The sequence below is a fragment of the Acomys russatus genome, chromosome 2 (assembly GCF_903995435.1).
Source record: "Acomys russatus chromosome 2, mAcoRus1.1, whole genome shotgun sequence".
NCBI classification, from domain to species: Eukaryota; Metazoa; Chordata; class Mammalia; order Rodentia; family Muridae; genus Acomys; species Acomys russatus.
In genome coordinates this window covers 35,557,178-35,580,932 of record NC_067138.1, presented here as the reverse complement: position 1 = coordinate 35,580,932, position 23,755 = coordinate 35,557,178, and the positions used below count along the sequence as shown (strand labels likewise).

Sequence of the window (23,755 nt, the reverse complement as noted above, 5' to 3'; positions counted from 1 at the left end):
ACTATGAATTTGTGTCCTATCTGTCTGTACACAGAAGAATTTGTGTTTTAAATCCCGTCACATAAAACCTTACTGCTTTGGCCCTGCATGGTGATGCATGCTTTTAATCCCAGCACTCAGGAAGCAGAGGCAGGCGGAACTCTGTGAGTTCAAGGCCAGCTTGGTCTACAAAGTGAATGCAGGATAGCCAAGGCTACACACAGAGAAACTCTGTCACGAAAAACAAAAAACACAACACAACAAAACAAAAAAGCTTACTATTTGGAAGTGAGAGAAAGAGATTCCTATGATATTTTCTGCAGAGGCCCAGTTGGCGGTGGCAGACTTGCCACTGCCAGAGGACTGTATTTTTCCCTTTATGCAATTTGAAAATGCCAACATGTCGGTACCTGTCCAGCCATTTTCTTTGCCAATCTTGTCTGTCACTGTAGAAGGCTTTAAACTTCAAACATTAAAGGAAGAGCATGGGAGTTGCCATTTAAAGACAGACTGATGGGGGCTGGAGAGATGGCTCAGAGGTCAAGGGCACTGACTGCTCCTCCAGAGGTCCTGAGTTCAATTCCCAGCAACCACATGGTGGCTCACAACCATCTATAATGTGATCTGATGCCCTCTTCGGGCTTGCAGGTGTACATGCAGGCAGAACACTGTATTCATAATAATAAATAAATCTTCTTTAAAATAAATAAATAAATAAATAAATAAATAAAGACAGACTGATGCAGAAACAGCTCTGGCTTAGTGTGACAATCAGCAACGCAGGCTCTGTTTCCTCAGGGAACTGAGGTCTCAGTTCTCTGTTCACCCAGATACTGTTTACAAGTAACACCAAGACAGACGTTTAAGGCACTAACATGGCTTTATTATAGCTTTAAATGTATTGCTGGTTTTCAAAGCTGCAACAAAGCTGGGACTAGAGGCAAAGGCTTGTCATACAGCTCTCTGAAGTTTGTAAGGTCCACCTCCAGAGTCCTTACAGGCTACATTTACATAGTCTATACAGGGTTGTATTTAATTCTTCTAAAAAGAAATCTAAAGGGCGGGAGAGATGGCTCAGAGGTTAAGGGCACTGGCTGCTCTTTCAGAGGTCCTGAGTTCAATTCCCAGCACCCACATAACGCCTCACAACCGTCTGTAACAAGATCTACTGCCCTCTTCTGGCATACAGGTGTACATGCAGACACAACACTGTAGACATAATACATCTTTTGTTTTTGTAAATGATTTATTCTTATATTTTATATTTTATGTGCATTGGTGTTTTGTCTGCATGCATATCTGTATGAGGGTGAAATCTTTTATTAAAAAATCTAAAAGCAAAACAACAGATACCCACCAACAAACCAACGAACAAAAAACATGGTGACCTATAAGACTGATGCCGGCTAAAGTTTGGCCTGGGCTACATAGTTTCAGGCCGTTCTGGGCTACAGTGTGAAACCCTGTTTCAAACAAATCAAAACAAAACTGAAGGAGAGGTATCCACACGAAAGTGACTAAATCTGAATTTCTGTGTTTTTCAGGGTCCCTTATAAAATCAGTCATCTGTAGTAATACATATTTGTGACATTTTCTATGGGGTGTGTGTAGGGCCACGGTAGGCGTTGGGAGTTTTCTTCAGTTTCTCTCCTTGGGCTATTTGGTCTAGATCAGCCCCCAGGATCCCTGGAACTCTATGAAGACCAATCTGGCCTTTAACTTGAGGTGATCTTTGGCTTCTGTTCCCAGGTGCTGAGTTTTACAGGCATGCTCCACCACACTTTGCTCTATAGTTTTGTTGATAACGGTACTTAAGAACGTTACAGAATGTTGGCAAGTGTAAAAATGGTGTTTACAGACTGGAGATAGTAGGAGGATTAACTAGGTCCTAAATAGCGAGTCGCAGAAAAATTGGATCTTACGGTATGCAATCTGCATTTAGGTAACGGGGAGAGGTAGGTGGGAAGGAATCTCAGAAAGATAGACAAAGCAACAAGATCGGGTCTCCTTCGTCTTATTACGAAGAAGACACCGAAGTCCCTTTATTTTTGTCTGTGATGGCAGGCACTCCCAGGGAACCTGGAAAGCCCCGCCGGCCAGAACCTAGCTTCTGAGGGGCAAGGCGAGTCCACGCCAGGCAGGAGGCGGAGCGGCCTGCTGATCCCGCCCCTTTCCTCCGAAGTCGAACAGCGATTGGTCGAGAGCTCGGCGAGCGGCAGATCCGGGGACGGGCTCGGGCTGGCAACTCCGCCATCTTGGGCCGTGCGAGCGAGCCATCTGGAGGTTCCCGGCCGTTCCGCTGGACGCAGGGTCCGGCGAGGGTCAGGTTGGAGCCGGGAAGCGGCGGGAGCAGCAGCGGCGGGGGCAGGATGAGCGCGGAGGCGGCGGACCGGGAGGCAGCCACCTCCAGCCGGCCCTGCACCCCGCCGCAGACCTGCTGGTTCGAGTTCCTGCTGGAGGAGTCGCTGTTGGAGAAGCATCTGCGCAAGCCCTGCCCGGGTAAGCGAGCGGGCGGGCGTGGTCGGCGGCCCCGCTGCCCCGAGTGTCGGGCGGCCGCGGCCCAACGGGCCCAGCTTGACGATGCCCGGGTCCTGGGTGTCGCCGCGGAGCGGCTGAGACAAAGCTCCAGACAAAAGGCTCGTCCGTCGGCCGCGGCCTCACAGCGTGGGGCGCCCGCACACGCCTGAGGGGGCCGGGTTCCCGGAGTCGCACGGCCCTGGGGGCTGACGGCGCCGCGGAGCCTGGAGCCAGCCGCTCTGAGCCTTCGGTTCTTGTGTCCTCACCCGGGGGATGACGAGCCCCGACTTAAAATAAAAATCCCCGAAAGCAGGAACTGCGCTGCAATCGCCAGGCGGTATAGGGATATTAATGTTTGCATAAAGGTTGTTGGGCAAGGAACATGCTGTTTTCCTCTTTCAGGGCATTTCTGTAAAGATAGAATGTAAGCTCGCTACCTTTAGTTTGCTCAGCTCTAATACAAATTTGTCCTCGGACTTGTAGGAGACTTTAGGAAAGTTGGCATCGTTAGGGGGGACAGTTGTATCAAGAGTAGCTTAGGGCTTTCTTATTAACATATTGTTAAGGGTTGCAGGGTGCCAAGCCACTATGCTTAGTTAGCTCTACACCCTCAAATTACTTAATGAAGCCTTTATAATACGTGAAGAGGCATTAGCCTCTGCTTTTCAGTGTGGGAAACAAGGGCAGAGTCGTAACTCAATAAAAGACCCTAACTGCCAAAACAGTAGTTCTGCAGCCTGCACATCTTTCCTCTAATTAGCCCTGGTCATATGATGGACTGGACCCTGTAGTGTTTAGTTCTTCCGTGTGAAATGCTTTGTTCTGAGCTCGTTTTTAAAATCTCTTTCTCCTCACTCTACCCGCCCTTTCCGCTAGTACTGGGAATTGAACCCAGGCCCTCTTGCTTATCAAACAAGCTGGTAACCACTAAGCTGCACTATAACTATCTCTGACCTCACTTCCAGATGTTGCCCCTGCCCCCTTCACATGTATCTCATTTTTTAGTCAGTATACCTACACAGCTGTTTGTACTGTATTTTTCTGGTGTATAAGACAACTTTTTTTTAAACCCCCAAAAATTCTGTGCCAAAATTGGGGTCATCTTACATGCCTGCTACTTAGTTACCTGTGGCTTGCTTCCCCTTGTGCATATAGTGAGGGGATGCCAGGCGGATTCACCGTGGAGAGGGGGTGCGGCGGGCGCGGCAGGATATGAAGCAGAAAGGAGCAAGCTGCATATATCTTCCTGTACCTCAAGGAGAAGAGGAGCAGGGGTTTGACTCTGAGGGCTGCAGGTCTTCAGGGTGAGTGTGGAGCTCCCCTTAAAGGGGCAGTGTTGCCTGGCACTGGCTGGCTGCCAGCGTTAAATAAAGCACCTGGCTCTCTGTGCCCTACCTGCAACTAGACAGATGCTGGAGTCTGCTGCACAGGGTGCATTGATATGGCGAGTATATTCCAAAAATATTTTGACTGGAAAAGTTGGGGGTCGTCTTATATGCTGGAAAATATGGTAGTACTTTGTGGTTAGAAACAAAAAACAGTGCAGTAAAACAAACAAATAAAAACCAAACCAAACACACCAACCAACCAACCAAACAAACAGAAACCCCAAAAACCACTGTAGTGAATCTTTTTGTATATTTTGTTTGTTTGTGTGTTTTTGGGAGGGTTTGGTTTTTCTTCTTCTTCTTCTTCTTCTTCTTCTTCTTCTTCTTCTTCTTCTTCTTCTTCTTCTTCTTTTTTCTTTGGTTTTTTGAGACAGGGTCTCTCTGTGTAGCCTTGACTGTCCTGGATTTGCCTGCCTCTGCCTCCCAAGTGCTAGGATTAAAGGCATGTGCCACCACAGCCCGGCCTGGGGTTTTTTGAGATAGGATTTGATTTCTCTGTGTATCTCTGGCTGTCTTGGACTCTCATTGTAGACCAGGCTGATCTCTAACTCACAGAAATCCACCTGCCTCTGCCTCTCCAGTGTCTCTTGCATATTTGTAATGAAAGCCTTAAGAATTTGTTTTCTTTTAAATCCTAGATCCTGCACCAGTTCAGCTTATAGTTCAGTTTTTGGAACAGGCTTCCAAACCTTCCGTTAATGAGCAAAACCAAGTCCAGCCTCCACCTGATAACAAGAGAAATCGCATCCTAAAGCTTCTTGCTCTTAAAGTTGCTGCACATTTAAAGTGGGATTTAGACATATTGGAGAAAAGGTATAAAAATTTAAATGGAATTTCATTTGGAGCACTATTTAGATATCTTTGTTTCTGTCTATATTATAGTGTTTTTCTGATAGTGTTGTAAAATATTAGTTTTCTGCGTGTTCATGGCAAAATATTCAAGAGTTAGGTTGTTTTTTTGTTTGTTTTTGTTTTCCGAGACTCAGGTTTCTCTGTGTAGCCTTTACTGTTCTGGAGTCACTTTGTAGAGCAGGCTGGCTTCGAACTCACAGTGATCCGCCAGCCTCTGCCTCCTCAGTGCTGGGATTAAAGGCATGCGCCACTACTGCCTGGGTATTGTTGGGTTTTTTTTTTTGAGACAGGGTTTTTGTCAGGTTCCAAGAACTCCCTCTGTAGACCAGGCCTTTTTGTTTATTTTCTAATTAAGTAACTAAATTTAATTAATTTAATAAGTAAATTAATGAAATTAATTAAATTTACTCTATGAATATCTTGCCAGCATGTGTGTCTATGTACCACATATGTGCATGGTGTCCTTGGAAGTCAGAAAAGGGCTCAGATCCCCTGGAACTAGAGTGGTCATGTGGGTGCTAGGAATTGAACCTCCGTCCTGTAAGAACAGCCAGTACCCTTAAATCCAGTGGCCCATTTCTCCAGCCCCTTTTCTAATTTTCACTGTTATAAACTATAAGATCTTAAATATTTTGCCTAAACAGGCGTTCACTGTGTAGCCCAGGCTGGTTTCAAATTCTCCTGTCTCTGACTTACAGTTGTATGTCAGACCTAACTTCTGAGATTTGTACTTTAATTAATGTAGTATTTCAAAACATTCTTTTCCACTATGTGTTCTTCAGCATTAAATATAATTTTAAAAGTACATTTATTATTTTTTGGTTGTATAACCCATGATCTTATGTAGCCTGGGTTGGTTTCAAGCTCTGTAGTGGATGATGGCCTTGGACTCCTGGTATCTTGCCTGTGCCTTCCAGATGTTGGGAATATACGTATGTGGCACCATGCCTGGCTTCCAGGATTTAGTCTGAGGGGAAACCTGACCACATGAATAGACAACAAAAGGTGGCACATGCCTTTAATCCTAGCACTTGGGAGGCAGAGGCAGGCAGATAACTGTGAGTTTGAGGCCAGCTTGGTCTACAAAGTGAGTCCAGGATAGCCAAGTCTACACAGAGCGGCCCTGTCTCAAAAAAAAAAAAAAGAAAAGAAAAAGAAAAAGAGGACAAAAGACATATGCATCCATGATAATGTATGGAATATTAAACACACATGGTGGGGCTGCAGAGATGGCTCAGAGGTTAGGAGCACCACCTGCTCTTCCAAAGGTCCTGAGTTAAATTCCCAGCAACCACATGGTGGCTCACAACCATCTATAATGTGATCTGATGCCATCTTCTGTCCTGCAGGTGTACATGGAGGCCAAACACTGTGTAATAATACAAACAAACAAACAAAAAACCTACATGGGATATATGAAACAATTAGAAAATTGAGCACTTATTATTTTTTCTGTTGCTGGGAATTGAATCCATGACCTTGTGCATGCTGGACAAGTAAACTACTGTTGGCTACACGCCCAAACCTCCAGTTAGTTATTTGATGATAATCAAATGTAAATTATTGCTTTTTTTTTTCTTTTTTGGGGGTGGTGGTGGTGGTGGTAATGGTGGTGTTGAGACAAGGACTCACTATATAGACCAGGCTGTCCTAGAAAACCCAGCGATCTCATGTGTCTTCCTTCCCAGTGCTGGGAAATGTAAATTATTCTGTGTGAAATTAATACTGTCAGTAGGGTGACAGAAGCAGGAAGATCTTTATGAGTTCAAGGCCAGCTTGGTCTACAAGATGAGTCTACGACAGCCAAGGCTACACAGAGAAATGCTGTTTCGAAAAACAAAACAAACAAAATTAATACTGTCATTTTGTTAAGTATTCACTTTTTAGCCAGGTAGTAGTGGCGCGTTCTTATAATCCCAGCAGTCGGGGAGGCAGAGGGAGGTGGATCTCTGTGTCTGCAAAGCACATCTAGGACAGTCAAGGCTTCATAGAGAAATCCTGTCTCAAGAAACCCAAAAACAAGCCGGGCGTGGTGGCACACGCCTTTAATCCCAGCACTCGGGAGGCAGAGGCAGGCGAATCGCTGTGAGTTCAAGGCCAGCCTGGTCTACAAAGCGAGTTCAGGACAGCCAAGGCTACACAGAGAGACCCTGTCTCGAAAAACCAAAAAGAAAAAAAAAAAAAGAAACCCCAAAACAACAACAACCAAAAAAACCATTTTTTGCAAGGTGTGGTTCTGTACTCCTGTTAAGCCAGTACCTTAGAGGCTGAGACTGGAGGAGGCTGCCAGTTTGATACCAGCCTAGGTTGCATAGCAAGACCCTATTTGAAAAAAGGAAAGCTACATTTTTTACATGTACACTGAATTCTGGATAATTTGGGAAGTGGTAAGAAAAGTGCAAGAAGATTGGTAATAGGTTGAATAGTTAGATGCATGATGAGTGCTTATTAAATATTTGCCCACTTTTGTATTGCTTACGTTTATAGTGAAAGGTCGGGGATCTAATAGGTAACCCTGCAGATGTGATCCTTGAGCAGTGTAGTTGTTTTCACTCACAGTAGACATTTGTGTAGCTAATGTGCAGGCATGCACCTTTGCTTCTCTCAAGCCTGTCCGTTCCGGTGTTGAATATGCTGCTGAACGAGCTGCTGTGCATCAGCAAAGTCCCTCCTGGGACCAAGCATGTGGACATGGACCTGGCAGCCCTTCCCCCGACCACTGCCATGGCGATCCTCCTCTACAACAGATGGTGAGCCCCGAAGCCCTCTGCTGGGCAGCCTCCTTTCTGTGCTCCATGCCTTTCAGCATCCTGCTTTTACCATCTCCTTTTGCTCCAGGGATCTCGCTGGGCATCTTTGGAACTGTGAGTCTGGAAGTGGAGACATTTTATTTATGGCTGTATAGATAAAAAGCATGCTGCTGAAGCTGTGTATGAAATCTCACATTTGTTAGGTTATTATATTGGTTATGGTTGAAGTGACCTTCTTGTTAATTTTTTCTCTATCTTTTCTTTAGGGCAATTAGGACAATTGTTCAAAGTAGCTTTCCTGTCAAACAGGCTAAACCTGGACCCCCTCAACTAAATGTGTAAGTTGGCTGACAACACTTACTTGTAACATTTTTCATTGTAATTTAAACTTGTTTCATAAGCCTTTCAACTCATGTTAGACAGGAAGTAGATCAGAGATAGGACGAAGGTCTGCACGGAGGTTGGTTTGAAGTGGCTAAGGGGCTTGGAGAATTAGTGTTGTCCCTGGGGAAATTATTTTAATATTTGTAAGTGATAACAGTATGAAATTCATTAGAAACGCTTGATTGAATATGGAGTTTTTAACCCCAATTCATAAATTCTAGATGGCAGCTCACCGCACATGGGAGCTAGACACCATAGTTTCTGACTGGGTAGAAGGGAGATTTACTTACTTGCACTTACAGAGAGAATAGACTTATTTATGGCTTGGGTTTGAGTGGTTAGCCACATTCTTTAGGACTTGTGCCAGACTGCAATTGTAGGAATCTGTCAGGGCAAATGGTTCACTTCATGATCCAGGATGCTGACAAAGAGAGGATGGAGCCAGGGCCAATAATTACCTTTGGGGGCACAGTCCAGTTCTACTTGACCTCCCACCTCCCACAGGTCCCCATACATCCCAGAAGAACCATCTAGGAGCAAGCCTAACAAATGTACCTCTTGAGGAAACTGCCAGTATCCCAAGTAATGACAGTATTACACCAGGACATAAACAGTAACACAGTTCTTTGTGATATGACCCATTCTTTATCACGATTTTTTATTTCTGTTTAAGTATTTATTATTTTTAATAGAGTCTTACTATGCAGCTCTGGCTGGCCGGCCTGGAACTTACTAAGGTAGACCAGGCTGGCCTTAAACTCACAAGAGATTTAATACCTGTTTCCTGAGGTTTTGCCACAATGTCCTGCTCCTTTTTTTTTTTTTTTTTTTTTGGTGGTTTTCAAGACAGGGTTTTCTCTGTGTAGTCTTGGCTGTCCTGGACTTACTTTGTAGACCAGGCTGGCCTCGATCCACTTATCTGCTTTCCTGAGTGCTGGTTTACAGTCATGGCCACTGTGTCTGGCTCCTATGGCTATTTCTTAAAAGAATAAAAACAAAGATTCAATTTAATTTTATGCTGCTGAGTGTTTTGCCTACACATATGTAATTACTTCGTGTGCTTGCCTGATGCCCTAGGCCAGAAGGTCCAGAAACCCTGGGACTTCAGTTGCAGTAGGTTGTGAACCACCGTGTGGGTGCTAGGAAACGAACCTGGTCTTTTGGAAGAGTATCTTTCCTGTCCCCTCTATGTCTTTAAATAAATGAGCTTTTGTTGTCAATAAGCTTTATTACTTTTTTATTGGTTTCTTCTTTCTTTCTTTCTTTCTTTCTTTCTTTCTTTCTTTCTTTCTTTCTTTCTTTCTTTCTTTCTTTCTTTCTTTCTTTCTTTCATTAGCTTCAAGATAGGGTCTAATATAGTTCACGGTAGCCTCAACACTCAATTTTGTAGCTCAGGTCTTTCCTGATACTCTTGTCTCCACTGCTCAGTCCTGGATTGTAGGTATGCATTATGCTTAGCCACTTTTACTCCTAAATTGAAAGTTTTATGCAAAGTAATTGAGAAAGTCTGGCATATTAATGATCATAATAATATGTGCTTTATTTTTAAACAAACAAAAATCAATGTTAATATACTTAAAAAACTCCTGAAGAATGACAGTCTTAAGTGTTGACTTCTCCAGTTGTGTCTTGATAGTTATATTTCTTCATCTTTTTCTCTGTTAGCATGAATCAGATGCAACAGGAAAAAGAACTAACAGAGAACATTTTGAAAGTGGTGAGTATTGGCAGTGATCTCAGTGTTGGACTTAGGGACAGCTTTTAGCATGTAGAGATACATCTCATTATAGGTTTGTGAGTATGTTAAAGGGCTAAGTACAGTGATAGAGTTTTGCTTTTACCATATAAGTAAGGTTTGTGTGTGTGTGTGTTTTGCTTTCGTAAGACAGTCTTATCATGTAGCCCAGCTTGGCCTAAATTTTCTATGTTGCCAAGATGGTCTCTAATCCCTTATCTTCCTGCCTTACTGCCTCTGACTCATAAATGTTAGGATTACAGACATGTGCTGCCATACTTGTACAGTTTTCAACACGATTGGTATAATACTTTATCATCAATTCTTTTGTTGAGTATTTCATGATACTTTAATAACGGACACTGTTAGTCACGTGTTATACTCAGCCAACCAATTGTTAGAGATGGTTTTTGTGGGACTGTGAGAAGGCTTGGTTAGTCAGAGCTTGCTGTGGAAGCATAAGAGCCTAGTTTGTCCTCAGCACTCGTGTAAAAGCCAGGGGTCTCCGCGTGCTTGCCTGGAATCCCACCACTGCAGAGATGGAGACAGAAGTTATTCTACCTGGATTGCTGAGCTCCAAGTTCAGTGCTTGAATCACCAAAAACTAAGCTGAAGAGTAATTCAGAGAGACACCCAGCGTCACCCTCTGGCCTTGACATGCATGCACTTAACTTGTACGTACAGACAGACACACAAAGCCGAGTGTGTAGTGTACTCGGTACTCAGAAGGTGGGGCTGGAACTCAAGGCCATCCCCAGGTTTGTGGGTAGCCGAGGCTACATAAGGCTTTGTCAACAAAACAGAATGGGTGGGGATATAGCTAAGTTGGTTGAACACTGACCCAGCATGCACAAAGCCCTGGGTTTGACCCCTCATACTGCACAAACTGCGTAGTGATGTATGCCAACTACGTAGGAAGGCCAGCCTGGGCCAGAGACCTTGCTTCAAAAGAAAAGGAAGAAGAAACTCAGAAAAACAAAACACTGAATTTTTTTTTTTAAGGTGCTATTGTTATACTTTTTGTGCTTTTGTTTTTTCTAAGATAGGGTTTCTCTATGTAGCCCTGGCTGTCCTGGACTCATTCTGTAGACTAGGGTGGCCTTGAACTCAGAGATCTGCTTTCTCTGCTGGGATTAAAGGTGTGTGCCACCTCCACCTGGCCCTCTTCGTACTTCTTAAAAATTGACAGCAAATATATCAGAAAATTATAGCAAATCTTGAATGTATGTGTGCATATTTGCTAGGCAGTGCTGTGCCGTTGAGATGTATGTTACCTCAGAAGGGTTTTTTGTGTGTATGTTTTTTTTTTTTCCAGTTTTTCGAGACAGGGTTTCTCTGTGTAGCCTTGGCTGTCCTGGACTCACTTTGTAGACCAGGCTGTTGTCAAACTCACAACTATCTGCCTACCTCTGCCTCCCGAGTGCTGGGATTATGGGTGTGTGCCACCATGCCCAGCTGTGTGTATGGTTCTTAAATTTGTATTAATTTTCGTGTGTGTGTGTGTGTGTGTGTGTGTGTGTGTGTGTGTGTGTGTCTGTCTGTCTGTCTGTCTGTGTCTATGTGTGGGTACTATGTGTGCATAAGTGCAGGTGTCTACAGAGGCCAGAGGTGTCAGACCCTTCGTGTGTCTGGAGTTAAGGTGGCTGATGTAAGTTCTGGGACTCAAACTCAGGTCTGCTGGAAGAGCAGTTTACATGGTGCTAAGCTAGTTCTCTAGTCCTCCATATTTAAATTTTATCTCTTCAACATAAAAGAAATTAGAAGCCAGGCATGGTGGTGCATGCCTTTAATTCCAATAGGTGGATTTCTGTGAGTTTGAGGCCAGCCTGCTCTACAACGTGAGTCCAGGACAGCCAAGGCTACACAGAGAAACCCAGTCTCAAAAAAAAAGAAAGAAAGAAATTAGAGATCTCTATCTGTGAAATACACACACACACACACACACACACACACACACACACACACACACACACCACACTCTGTAAATATTTCACTCCTGTTCTGAAGACAGGTAAGACATGAGTACTGTGAAGAAGTTGGTGAGAAACAAACATGCAGCAGGGCTTGTAGGGTTTGGGACAGAGAAACGAAACCTTGTGTCACTTTACTGTCAGGTAGGGTTAGGAACATGATTTTGCACAGGGTAGGATAAAAAGATAGACCCATTGCATAAGCTAAAGTGCAGTAGTGCAAATCTTTCCTATATTTTGTATCCAGCTTTACAAAGAAATGTTCTGTATTTTTAATGTTTAAGATTATTTACTTTGGCTGGGCAGTGGTGGCGCACAGCTTTAATCCCAGCATCCAGGGAGGCAGAGGCAGGCTGTCTCTGTTGATTTCTGAGTTTAGTGCCAGCCTGGTCTACAGACTGAGTTCCAGAGGAAAGCCAAGGCTACACAGAGAGATCCTGTCTTATTTAAAAAAAAAAAATTATTTACTTTAAATAATTTTACCTGTTACAATGTCTACAATTTTAGTACATGAAACTACTAAGTATCTTGTAAGATTTTTTTTGTTGTTATTATAATCAATTACTATTGTTGCATTTTCATTTGTTTATTGAATTTTTGTAGCTGAAAGAACAAGCTGCTGACTCTATTTTGGTCCTGGAAGCAGCCCTGAAATTAAACAAGGATCTGTATGTTCATACCATGAGAACTCTAGACTTACTGGCCATGGAACCAGGCATGGTGAATGGAGAAACTGAGAGTTCTATGGCTGGCTTGAAAATCAAAACCGAGGAGATGCAGTGCCAGGTATTTATTTATTCACTCAGCCAGTATATTGGAAACTGCATATTAGATCTTCTTGATGTTTTTAGTTAGATGTGGTTGTGTTCTACCCTTGTTTTTGTGATTTAGGTTTCAGTTTGAGTTCCTTTTTTTCTTTCTAAAGAAACACAATAATATAGCAAACGTTGGCTTGGCTCTTGCTTTGTGACCAGGACTTGTCTTGAACGTCTGACCCCCTCACATAGCCCCTAAGTGCTGGGGTTAATTGGCATGCACCACCAGGGTTATTACATGCAGATTTTTATTGGCAGTTATGTCTTAGAAGTTTTATTGGCTTTTACATGATTTTTCTAAAGAAAATGGGAAAAAATTCATGGAGTGTGTTATTTTTGAAGTAGTTTCTGATTTGCCCTACATTTATATTAAGAATGTAATTAGATACCCCAAAGACAACAAAAACTAATATTGTGGTAGGTTGAAACTGTAAGCCTCCAGCTGGGCGTGGTGGTGTACGCCTTTAATCCCAGTACTCAGGAGGCAGAGGCTTCCAAACCTACATTTTGGAGCCGGGCGTGGTGGTGCACGCCTTTAATCCCAGCACTCGGGAGGCAGAGGCAGGCGGATTGTTGTGAGTTCGAGGCCAGCCTGGTCTACAAAGTGAGTCCAGGATGGCCAAGGCTACACAGAGAAACCCTGTCTCGAAAAACAAAAACAAACAAAAACCAAAAAACCCTACATTTTAGTTTTTTTTTTTTTTTTTAAAGGTTTATTTAATGTTATGTATACAGTGCTCCGTCTGCATGCAGGCCAGAAGAGGGGATCAGATCACTTCATAGATGGTTGTGAGCCACCATGTGGTTGTTGGGACTTGAACTCAGGACCTCTGGAAGAGCAGTTACTGCTCTTAACCTCTGAGCTATATTTCCAGCCCCCCATTTCAGGTCTTTTAAAGGATCTTGTCTCCTTCTCTGGCTAGTTCCTTTGACAGTTTGTAGTTTTAGCCAGGCATGGTGGTACATGCTTTTAATCCCAGCACTGGGGAGGCAGAAGCAGAGGAGTTGAGGCTAGCCTGGTCTACATAGCAAATTCCAGGACAGCTAACGTATTTAGAGAAGCCTAGTCTCAAAAAAACAAAAAAAGTAATTTACTTTTATTGTCAAATGTCATTTACGTGTTCCAAGCTTTCATTTTCTTTACTAGGTGTACTGGTTAGTTTTGTTTTGTTTTACTTTCTATCAGTTTGACAAAAGCTGGAGTCATCTGGGAAAAGAGAAACACAAGGAGAAAAATGCCTCTGTCAAAGTCCTGCTTTGATTGGACCAGGGGGGAAGTGGAGGCGGGTAGACACCTGGTCAGAGATTTGATAGGACCAGGGGGTAAGCGGAGGAGGTAGACACAGTGTCAGAGATTGGGGGTCAGTCAGACTGGTGACTGGTGTCTCTCTCGTTGGGGTCATTCAGTGACTGACATTTCTTTCTTGTGATCTCTACCTAAATTCAAAACCCTTTTAAATTTGACTGCAAGAGGCCGCCAGTGAGGATGGGGAAGAGGGGAGGGGGACAGGGTTTCCTCTTTGTGGCTCAAGACTGGCTGTTCTGCCACTTAAACCACTTTTTTCTTGTAGCCAGGGCTGCAAAGGCAGCTTCTAGCCAAAAACTGCAGGGAATTGTAAAAGGAGGCCCTTTGATCTGTATATAGGCCTCTTTGCTGAGATCTCTGGTGGCTAAAGTATGCCTGCTGGTGGTAGCGCCCTGGGTCTGTTAGCCTAATTGTGAATCTAAGGGGAAATAAGAAATAAGAGAGAGATAGAAACAAGACCACTCACACACACACACACACCCAAGGGCGAAAATGGATGAGGTGAATGGTCCCCAAAAGCTTTATTGTTCTGTTTACACCTCTTATACCCTGAGCAAAGACTCTTTACCTCAGAGAAAGAAACTACCATGGTCAAAAGGACTTATCACAGAGACAGACAAAACTGTCAAAATGGTAGGGCTTTTAGTGATTATGTTTTGGTACTAAGCTAAACGTTTCATTATCTAGGCTTATATTTCAAGATACAAAGTAAATTTAGAACCACAGTGTTTTATGCCATAAGCTGACAAGTTATAAAGAATTACAAGAAACAGTTTTTCTTTTTTGACATTGAGGTTTGTACTTAATTTTGACATTTCTTGGTGGCCCTGTTATGTTCTAGGTTCATCTTTGCTACATGTATGGTTTGTACCAGGACCTGTGATACCATCACTAGAGTGAAAGCTTACATAAAGCCACAGATTTGTCTCAAGCCTGTCTCCTAATGAGGCATCTGGAGGCTCACAAAAGTATTTATTTCAGCTGTAAACTTTCTACCAACTTTTAACTTTTTAACCTCTAAAATTGTTTGAATCAAAGCAAGAATTCCATAATCAGGAATTAGTTATCTGAATAGCACTGAATCTTCATAAAGACCCCATGGGAGGATTGTTCAGTCAGAGTGGGTGAATACCCAGAAAGTGAGGGTTCACACCGTGCTAGATTTTTGAGCGATTCAGCAGCACAGAAAGGAGGGGTGTTAGGCTGAAGACAGTTCTGGGGATGTATCACAGTACAGACCTTACAAAATACCAGACTACCTTCCAGAAAGGCCACATACCTACTGAACTCCCCCAATTTAATGGGATCATTTTCTTGATTGAGGATGGATGTGGGAGGGCCGTTCCCCTGTGTGTAGTGCTGCCCTTGGCTGGTGGTCCTGGGTTGTATAAGAAAGTGGATTGTGCCGGGCGTGGTGGTGCACGCCTTTAATCCCAGCACTTGGGAGGCAGAGGCGGGCGGATCGCTGTGAGTTCGAGGCCAGCCTGGTCTACAAAATGAGTCCAGGACAGCCAAGGCTACACAGAGAAACCCTGTCTCGAAAAACAAAAAAAAAAAAAAAAAAAAAGAAAGTGGATTGAGCAATCCAGTGAGCATCATTTCTCCACGGCCTCTGCCTCAGTTCCGTGTCCATGTTCCTGCTTTGAGTTCTGCCCTGAATTCCTTCAATGATAGAATGTTATGTGAAAGTTGTAAGATGAAATAAGTATTTTTCTCCCCAGGTTGCTTTTGGTCATAGTCTTTATTACAGCTATAGACATCAAACTAAGGACTGGAGAAATGGTTCAGCAGTTGGGAGTGTTGGCTGCTCTTCCAGAGGACTGGGGTTTAGTTCTCAGCATGTTAGCCCACGGCTGTCTGTAACTCCAGTTCCAGGAGATCGTGGTACCAGGCATACATGTGGTGCACATATTAGTGCATGTAGGCAGAATACGCATACACATAAGATAAAATTAAGTAAACTGTTAAAAAAAATAGAACTTAGAAATCAAACTAAGACTAAATTATTAAGTATGTGAGTCTGCACATTGCAGCTTGTTTCCTAATGCAGACCTGAGGGACAATAAGAGATTTAAAACACTCACTGGTTACCTTTTTGGGACTAAAATCCACTAGAGATGATGATATTAAATTTTGGGTTCTCAAGGCAGGGTTTCTCTGAGTAGCCCTGGCTGTCCAGAAACAATTTCTGTAGACCAGGCTGGCCTTCAACCTCCCAAGGACTAAAGGTGTTGAGCCACCGTGCTTGGCTTGATCGTAACTGTAATAAAGGCTATTCTTATTTCTTTATTCATACAAATAAACATGACATCATACACTATTTCCCATTTTTAAAAGAGGTGGAAATGAGACAGTGTTATGAAGGGTGTCTTTTCAGTGTTGGGAATAGCTGAAGATAATATTTTTTTTCAAGATACGATGAGAATTTATGTGAGGTAGTTACTTATTTTGAATAATTTATGATAGGGTTTGAGCCTGAACTCTATGACTTGGTGTTTTGCTTTTTATTTATTTTATTTTTTAAAGGTTTATTCATTATGTATAGTGTTCTGCCTGCATGTACACTTGCATGCCAGAACAGGGAACCAGATCACATTATAGATGGTTGTGAGCCACCATGTGGTTGTGGGAGTTGAACTCAGGACCTTTAGAAGAGCAGCCACTGCTCTTAACCGCTGAGCCATCTCTCCAGCCCGGTGTTCTGCTTTTTAATGTAATTTTCTTAATGTTGGTAGTATAAGAGTGGTTTTTGGATTAAATCAGACTTCTTTGAAAGTTTATAGTCAATACAGGCATCAATCTAAGACCAGGTTCTTGGAGGCTGGTGACGTAGGTGTTGGGAGAGTGCTTGTTTAGCATGCACAGAGCCCTAGGTGTGATTCATAGCCAGCATCACATTTCAGAATAACAGAGGGGTGATGCATGCTTGTAATTCCAGCACACACATGTGGAAAGCGAAGTATCAGAATTTCAAGGCCATCCTAAGGTGCACATGGAGTTTGAGAACCTGTCTCAGAAGGGGGCTGGTAAGGATGAAGACAGGCAGGGAAAGAAAAGGGACAGTGAAGGGAAGGGACGTGTTCTTGGAAATCATACACATTCTACGGTTAGAAGAAAAATCATTATAAATTTAGTCGTATTTCTCAACTCAGGTGCTTCCCACCTTTGTCCTCTTCTGTGACGTGAGGAATCTCACCTGTTGAATCAGGTAGCAGGCAATGGAACACTTTCTGGGTATTGCCTTTCTCCAGCTTTGTCTAGCTTGGAAGCAAGAATGTTCTACAGATACATGATATGCTTACTTTAGACTGGGACAGGAGCTCATAAGTCAGACATGTGGGGATGGTAAGGAATCTGGCTGACAGCAGCAGTGACAGGTAATGTGGTTGCCAGGGCCAGGGAGGCGTGCTGGAGGCCGCGGGGAGCTAGTGTGAGTTGTAGCATCTGCTTTGGAGAATGGCCACAGTGCTACTGTTCTCAGAGCAGTTTGACTTGGCGTTTTTCCTGTTCCTTCAAGAAACTTTCTGACCCACTTCTTTGGCCTTTCAAATAATTTTGTGTTACCTGAACTCTTGTTAGTTTTTGGTTTTGTTTGCTTAAGTCCAAGTTGGTGCCTATTGTTTTTCTTTTGATTATATTTTTAACTTGTCTTCCTTTTTCAGACTTTTCCTACCATTAAACATGAGTTGGAGCCAGGGATGGTGGTGAAGGCCTTTAATCCTAGCATTTGGGAGGCAGAGGCAGCCAGATCTCTGTGAGTTCGAGTCCAGCCTGGTCTATATAGTGAGTTCAAGGACAGCCAAGGCTATGTAGAGAAACCCTGTCTTAAAACAAACAAATGAATGAATAAATAATTTTGAATTTTACCACTGTTTTGTTTTGTTTTTCCAGGTCCAGTTTCTCTGTGTAGCCCTGGCTGTCCTAGAACTCACTCTGTAGACCAGGCTGGCCTTGAACTAAGTGATCTGCCTGCCTCTGCCTCCTGAGTGCTGGGATTAAAGGCATGTGCCACCACCACCAGCTTTTTTGTTTTTTTGATTTTTCAAGACAGAGTTTCTCTGTACCCTTGGCTATCCTGGACTTGCTTTGTAGACCAGGCTAGCCTCGAACTTACAGTGGTCTGCCTACCTCTGCTTGAGTGCTTGGATTAAAGGTGTGCACCACTATTCCTGGCTTTATAGGTATTGTATTTTTAAAAAAGACTTATTTATTTACTTATTTATTATATAGTGTTTTCCCTGCATGTATACCTACACGCCAGAATAGGGCACCAGATTTCATTACAGATGGTTGTGAGCCACCATGTGGTTGCTGAGGATTGCAGTCAGAGCCTCTGGAAGAGCAGCCAGTGCTCTTAACCACTGAGCCATCTCTCTAGCACTATATGTATTTTTAACCCTCTTAAGCCTTGAGTCATCATCTCTCCTGCTCCCATGCCTGTCAACTTTTTTTTTTTTTTAAAGATTTATTTATTTATATACCTGCATGTACACCTGCAGTCCAGAAGAGGGCACTAGATCTCAGTATAGATGGTTGTGAGCCACCATGTAGTTGCTGGGAATTGGAAGAGTAGCCAGTACTCTTAACATCTGAGCCATCTCTCCAGCCTGCTTGTCACCTCTTTTCTTTGTTTCTTTTTCTTTTTTTTTTTTTTTAAGATTTATTTATTTTATGTATTTGAGTTTTCTGTCTTCATGCACACTAGAAGAAGGATTCAAATTTTATTACAGATGAATGTAAGCCACCATGTGGTTGCTGGGAATTGAACTCAGGACTTCTGGAAGAGCAGCCAGTGCTCTTAACCAGTAAGCCATCTCTTCAACGCCCCTGCTTGTCAAATCTTAGTACATAAAAATTAGGAAGCAAATTGGTGTTTTGTTATTTCAGGTGTGTTATGATCTGGGCGCAGTGTACTTCCAGCAAGGCTCTACAAATTCAGCTGTCTATGAAAATGCCAGAGAGAAGTTTTTTAGAACCAAAGAACTAATTGCAGAGGTAAGTACATTCATAAATGGTACTTAATATTTGGTCTCTTACAGTTTTTTTTGCTTTAATGTTCTTTTTTTTAAAAAGCTGTATAGGATACTAGGGTATAACCTGTTTGGTTTTTAAGACAGCTTCACTCTGGGCTGGAGAGATGGCTCAGTGGTTAAGAGCGCCACCTGCTCTTCCAGAGCCTCCGAGTTCAATTCCCAGCAACCACCTATAATGTAATCTGATACCCTCTTCTGCAGATAAAGCAGTCATATGCAATAAATAAAAATAAATAAATCTTAAAAAAAAAAAAAGACAGCTTCACTCTGTGGCTCTGGTTGGCCTAGAACTCACAAGGTAGACAAGGCTGGCCCAAGTGCTGGTATTAATAGGTGTGTAACACCAAGCCCAGTTTGGGGATCTGGCTTCGTGGTAGAATGTGTTATTAGCATGCAGAATTCCTTTGGTTCAGTCCCAGCACCAACAAATAAAGCCAATGTTCCTATTGCAGAAAGTTGGGAAAGTTAAAAGGAAGCAGCATTATTTTTTTCCGTCTATTTTCTTGTTGTCTTAGTTAGGGTTTCTATTGCTGTGACGAGATACTATGACCGTGCAACTCTTATACAGAAAAACATTTAATTGTGGCTGGCTTACACTTTGCCACCGCTATCCTCCTGGTGGGAAGCATGGCAACATGCAGGCAGACATGGTGCTGGAGAAGGAGCTGAGAGTTCTACTTCTTTATCCACAAGCAGCAGAGGAGACTGTGCCACACTGGGCATAGCTTGAGCATAGAAGACCTCAAAGCCACTTCCACAGTGATGCACATCCTAGCAGTGCCACTGCCTGTGGACCAAGCAGTCAAACATAGGAGTGTGTGAGAGCCATTCCTATTCAAACCACCACACTTGTTACTTAGTTTCTTTTCCTGTGCTGTGATAAAATATCCAAAAGCAACTTAAAAGAAAAAGTTTACTTTGGATTATAGTTTGAGGTATAGCATGTTGGGGAGTCAAGGCAGCAGAAACTTGAAGCAGCTGTTCATAGTGTCCATTGTCAAGTAGAATGGGAGCTGGGGTGCAGTGCTGCATGGCTTTATTCCCAGCACTCAGGGAGGCAGAGGCAGGTGGGTCTTTGTGAGTTCAAGGCCAGCCTGGTCTACATAACAAACTTTTTATGATTCAGATGACTATATATATTTTTTAAATTATTTATTTTTTACATTCTGGTATATGCTTATATCTGTGTGGTATGTGCCTGTGACTGCTGGTTCCCTCCCCTGGAGCTTTAATTATGGGTGATTGTGTGTCACCCATCATGGGTGCTGGGAACCAAACTCAGGTCTTCACTGTGTGCTGAGCCATCTCTCTCAGAGCCTCAGATGATTGAATTTTTTTAAGTGTGATTTTTTTTTTTTTTAATTCCAAGAATCTGGAAAAAAAATCTGTTTTGATTTCCTTTCCTCATTACAAAAATTAATCAACTACCCCCAAACCTTAATTTATTCTATTTGTTTATCCACTTTTCTAGTGCCAGGGCTAGATTGAGCCCATGGTTTCAGGCTTGCCATGGAGCTGCGTGGCTAACCCTAGGCTTAGTCTACCTAGAGCTATTAGATGTTACTAATTTTGTTGAATGATGGGTATAATTATTTAAAATTTTTTTAAACATGTGTATTTACAAATGTTTTTCATGGTAGCATTTCTAATGTTTTTGAGATTTTTTTTTTTTTAACTTTTGTAAATCTCTTTGATGTGTAGATTTTACAGTGTGTAGGCTTGCAAGAGTTGTCACCAGCATTAAAGCCTTATTGTCATACTTACTGGAGCTACAGTAAGTAAATAATTAGGAGAGAGAGACAGACAGACAGACAGACAGACACACACACACACACACAGATAGAGAGAGAGAGAAGGGCCAGACAATAAATAGCGAGGTTTTGTGGATCACATTTAGTCTGTCTTGGGTGTTCATTGTTTTCAACCCTAAAAATGTTTTTAGATCAAGGGACATGTAAGTGGATCATAGATTGTATTTGGTTAATGAACAATGTTTTTCTTATCTGTGCTCAAAACATTTAGCCATGTTATTTGTGGTTCCTCCAGGTTTGAATTGTCTTTATCGGTTTCTTATACTGTTAAAATACATTAAGGAGTACTGATCTTTTGTGTCTATTTCATTAACGGATAATGATGTATAACTCTTACTTTACAGATAGGTTCATTATCTCTTCATTGTACCATAGATGAGAGGCGGTTAGCTGGCTATTGTCAAGCGTGTGATGTTCTTGTGCCTTCCTCTGATAATCACTCTCAGCAGTTGACTCCATATAGTCAAGTTCATATTTGTTTACGATCTGGCAGCTATCAGGTAAGATATGACGTGGGAGTATAGAGGTACAGTTGATAAGTTATAGAAACAGACTGAGCTCAGATCTTGTACCACCATTTTCAAGTGTGACTTGGAGCCAGATACCTACATTGTAAGCCAGGACTAAAATTAATGTAACCCTTAATATTATCTTTTTTTTCCCCCCTTTTTCCTTTTCCAGACAGGGTTTCTCTGTGTAGCCTTGGCTGTCCTGGACTCCCTTTGTAGACCAGGCTGGCCTTGAACTCACAGCGATCCACCTGCCTCTGCCTCCTGAGTGCTGGGATTAAAGGTGTGCACCACCACTGCCCAGCTATTATCTCATTTTTAAGGTAATTCTGTGACTGGAGTGAAGGTATGTTCACTGTTACTGATATCCCTTTTGAAAGAGAAGCTTGTTCATCTTAACCAGTTCTATAGGGAACTATAAGTACAGTCAAAAACAGAAACCCAGGCTTTTAAAATCACAACCAGGGAACCTGTGGTGTCATAGCTTATTTATTATTTCAAAGAAGGAAAGAGTGACCAGAGTGGTCTGGTTGGGTGGGGTGTGCTATTACAAACTCCCTTTGTGTGTGTGTGTGTGTGTGTGTGTGTGTGTGTGAGAGAGAGAGAGAGAGAGAGAGAGAGAGAGAGAGAGAGCGCGAGCGCGAGCGAGCGAGCGAGCGAGCCTGGTCATTGTCTCAGGTAATGATTAGTGTCCTACCTAGGCAAGTTAGAGTCTCTCTGTTACATAGCTGTGGCTGTCCTGGAACTTGATATATATATACCAGACTGGCCTCTTACTCACAGAGCTGGCATCTGCTGGGGTTAAAGGCACATGCCACCATATCTGACTATCCTTTGCTTTTTAGTGAAAGTAACTGGCAGTGAGAGTTTGTAGTGTTGATGTCATTTTCAGAATGTTTTCTTCCCAACAGTGCCTTTCTGTTATTTAACTCAGAACAGCAAACATGAAACAAGCGAGCTTAACTTTCGTTTGCTTTATTTTATTTTTTAAATTTTTGGTGTTTTGAGGCAGTGACTTTTTATACTCTACTCTGGCCTAGAACTGGCAATCTTGTCTCACCCTTCCAAAGGCTGAGATTTACTTTCAGCTTCGTCTTTCTTTCTTTCTTTCTTTCTTTCTTTCTTTTTTTTTTTTTTTTTTTTTTTTGGTCCCCCTTTGTTTGCTTTTTTTTTTTTCCCTGAGGCAAGGTTTCTCTGTGTAATAACCCTGGTTGTCCTGGACCCACTTTGTAGATTAGGCTAGGCTGGCCTTGAACTCACAGAGATCTGCCTGCTTTTGCCTCCTGAGTGGGGCATGTCCCACGTGCCACCACACCTAGGTAGCTTTGTGTTTCTTTTTTCTTTTTTAAAATTTATTTATTTTATGTATGTGAGTGTTCTATCTGCATGTGCACCTGAAGGCCAGATGAGGGCATCAGATCAAACTGTAGAAGGTTCTGAGCCACTATGTGTTTGCTGGGCATTAAACTCAGGACCTTTGGAAGAACAGTCAGTGCTCCTAACCTCTGAGCCATCTCTCCAGCCCAGTTTTGTGTTTCTTAATTGAGTTTTCATCTCAGATTTATAATTCATTATCTTCATCTAAAATTTTATTTCGGGGCTGGAAAGATGGCTCAGAGGTTAAGGGCACTGGCTGCTCTTCCAGAGGTCCTGAATTCAATTCCCAGCAACCACATGGTAGCTCACCACCATCTATAATGAGATCTGGTGTCCTCTTCTGGTGTGCAGGTGTACATACAGACAAGAACACTGTATACATAATCAATAAATCTTAAAAAAAAAAAAAAAAAAAAGAATCTATTTGTAAAATTTCATTTCTTTGCCTACCCAAAATTACATGAAAAGGAAGATTATATACTTTTTCTCTTTAATTTTTTTTTTTCAAAATATTACTTTGTTTAGGGTAGGAATTTAAGTTTTCTTGGAATTGATTGATGGGTACTGGTGAATTAATCAAAGTATAGACATCTTTCAGTTAACTGATCTCAGCAATACAGGCTTACAGAGGGTTAGGAGCCGCTTGAGTAATGGTTCTCCACCTGTGGGTCCCCATCCCTTTGGGGATGGATGACCCGTTCACAGGGGTCACATATCAGATATCCTGCATGTCAAATATTTACATTATTCATAATGGCAGCAAAATCACAGTTGTAATAGCAACTAAGAAGTAGCCAGGTGTGGTGGCATGTACCTTTAATCCTAGCACGGGAGACAGAGGCAGGTGGATTTCTGTGGGTTCTAGGCCAGCCAGGGCTACATACTAAAGACCTTGTCCTTCTAGAGATCAGCTCTATAAGACCTTCGCAGTATTCCTCTTCCTCACGTTACTGGGAATGCAAATGGCGTCCACATAATGGATTAAGAACATAGTTATAATGCATAGCTAAGGAGGTAAAGAACAATTTTCTTACAGCTCAGCAACATATGCAGTTGCATATGCAGACTTGTGTCTCTTAGACGTTGTATTAGGTTTTTATTTCAGGAGGACTCTTTACATGAGCCCCATAGTTTTGTTTTATGTTGGTCAAGCTATAATAGTGAAGCAGGTGGAAGAACGTGGCTCACAGCCCTACCATGCCACATTTTTGTGTGGAGATGAAATGGTGGGGGATCTATAATTTTGAGACCACTTGCTTCTCTGGGATAGTGACTAATTAGCACAATTTGTTGTTTTTTTTTTTTTTTAAAGACAGGGTTTCTCTGTAT

The 23,755-nt window shown here is 42.5% G+C and overlaps 1 protein-coding gene across 1 annotated transcript in view; it reads left to right on the top strand.

Annotated features, from left to right (window-relative positions):
* Nucleotides 1–2,248: 2,248 nt before the first annotated feature.
* Nucleotides 2,249–23,755, top strand: part of Ints8 (integrator complex subunit 8) — a 60,567-nt gene continuing 39,060 nt past the window's right edge. The window contains exons 1-8 of the mRNA XM_051160252.1: nt 2,249–2,478; nt 4,523–4,697; nt 7,346–7,486; nt 7,753–7,824; nt 9,536–9,587; nt 12,179–12,361; nt 18,584–18,691; nt 20,885–21,040. Coding sequence (XP_051016209.1) covers nt 2,349–2,478; nt 4,523–4,697; nt 7,346–7,486; nt 7,753–7,824; nt 9,536–9,587; nt 12,179–12,361; nt 18,584–18,691; nt 20,885–21,040 — 1,017 coding nt within the window. The 5' untranslated portion in view covers nt 2,249–2,348. The remainder of the gene's footprint in view (nt 2,479–4,522; nt 4,698–7,345; nt 7,487–7,752; nt 7,825–9,535; nt 9,588–12,178; nt 12,362–18,583; nt 18,692–20,884; nt 21,041–23,755) is intronic.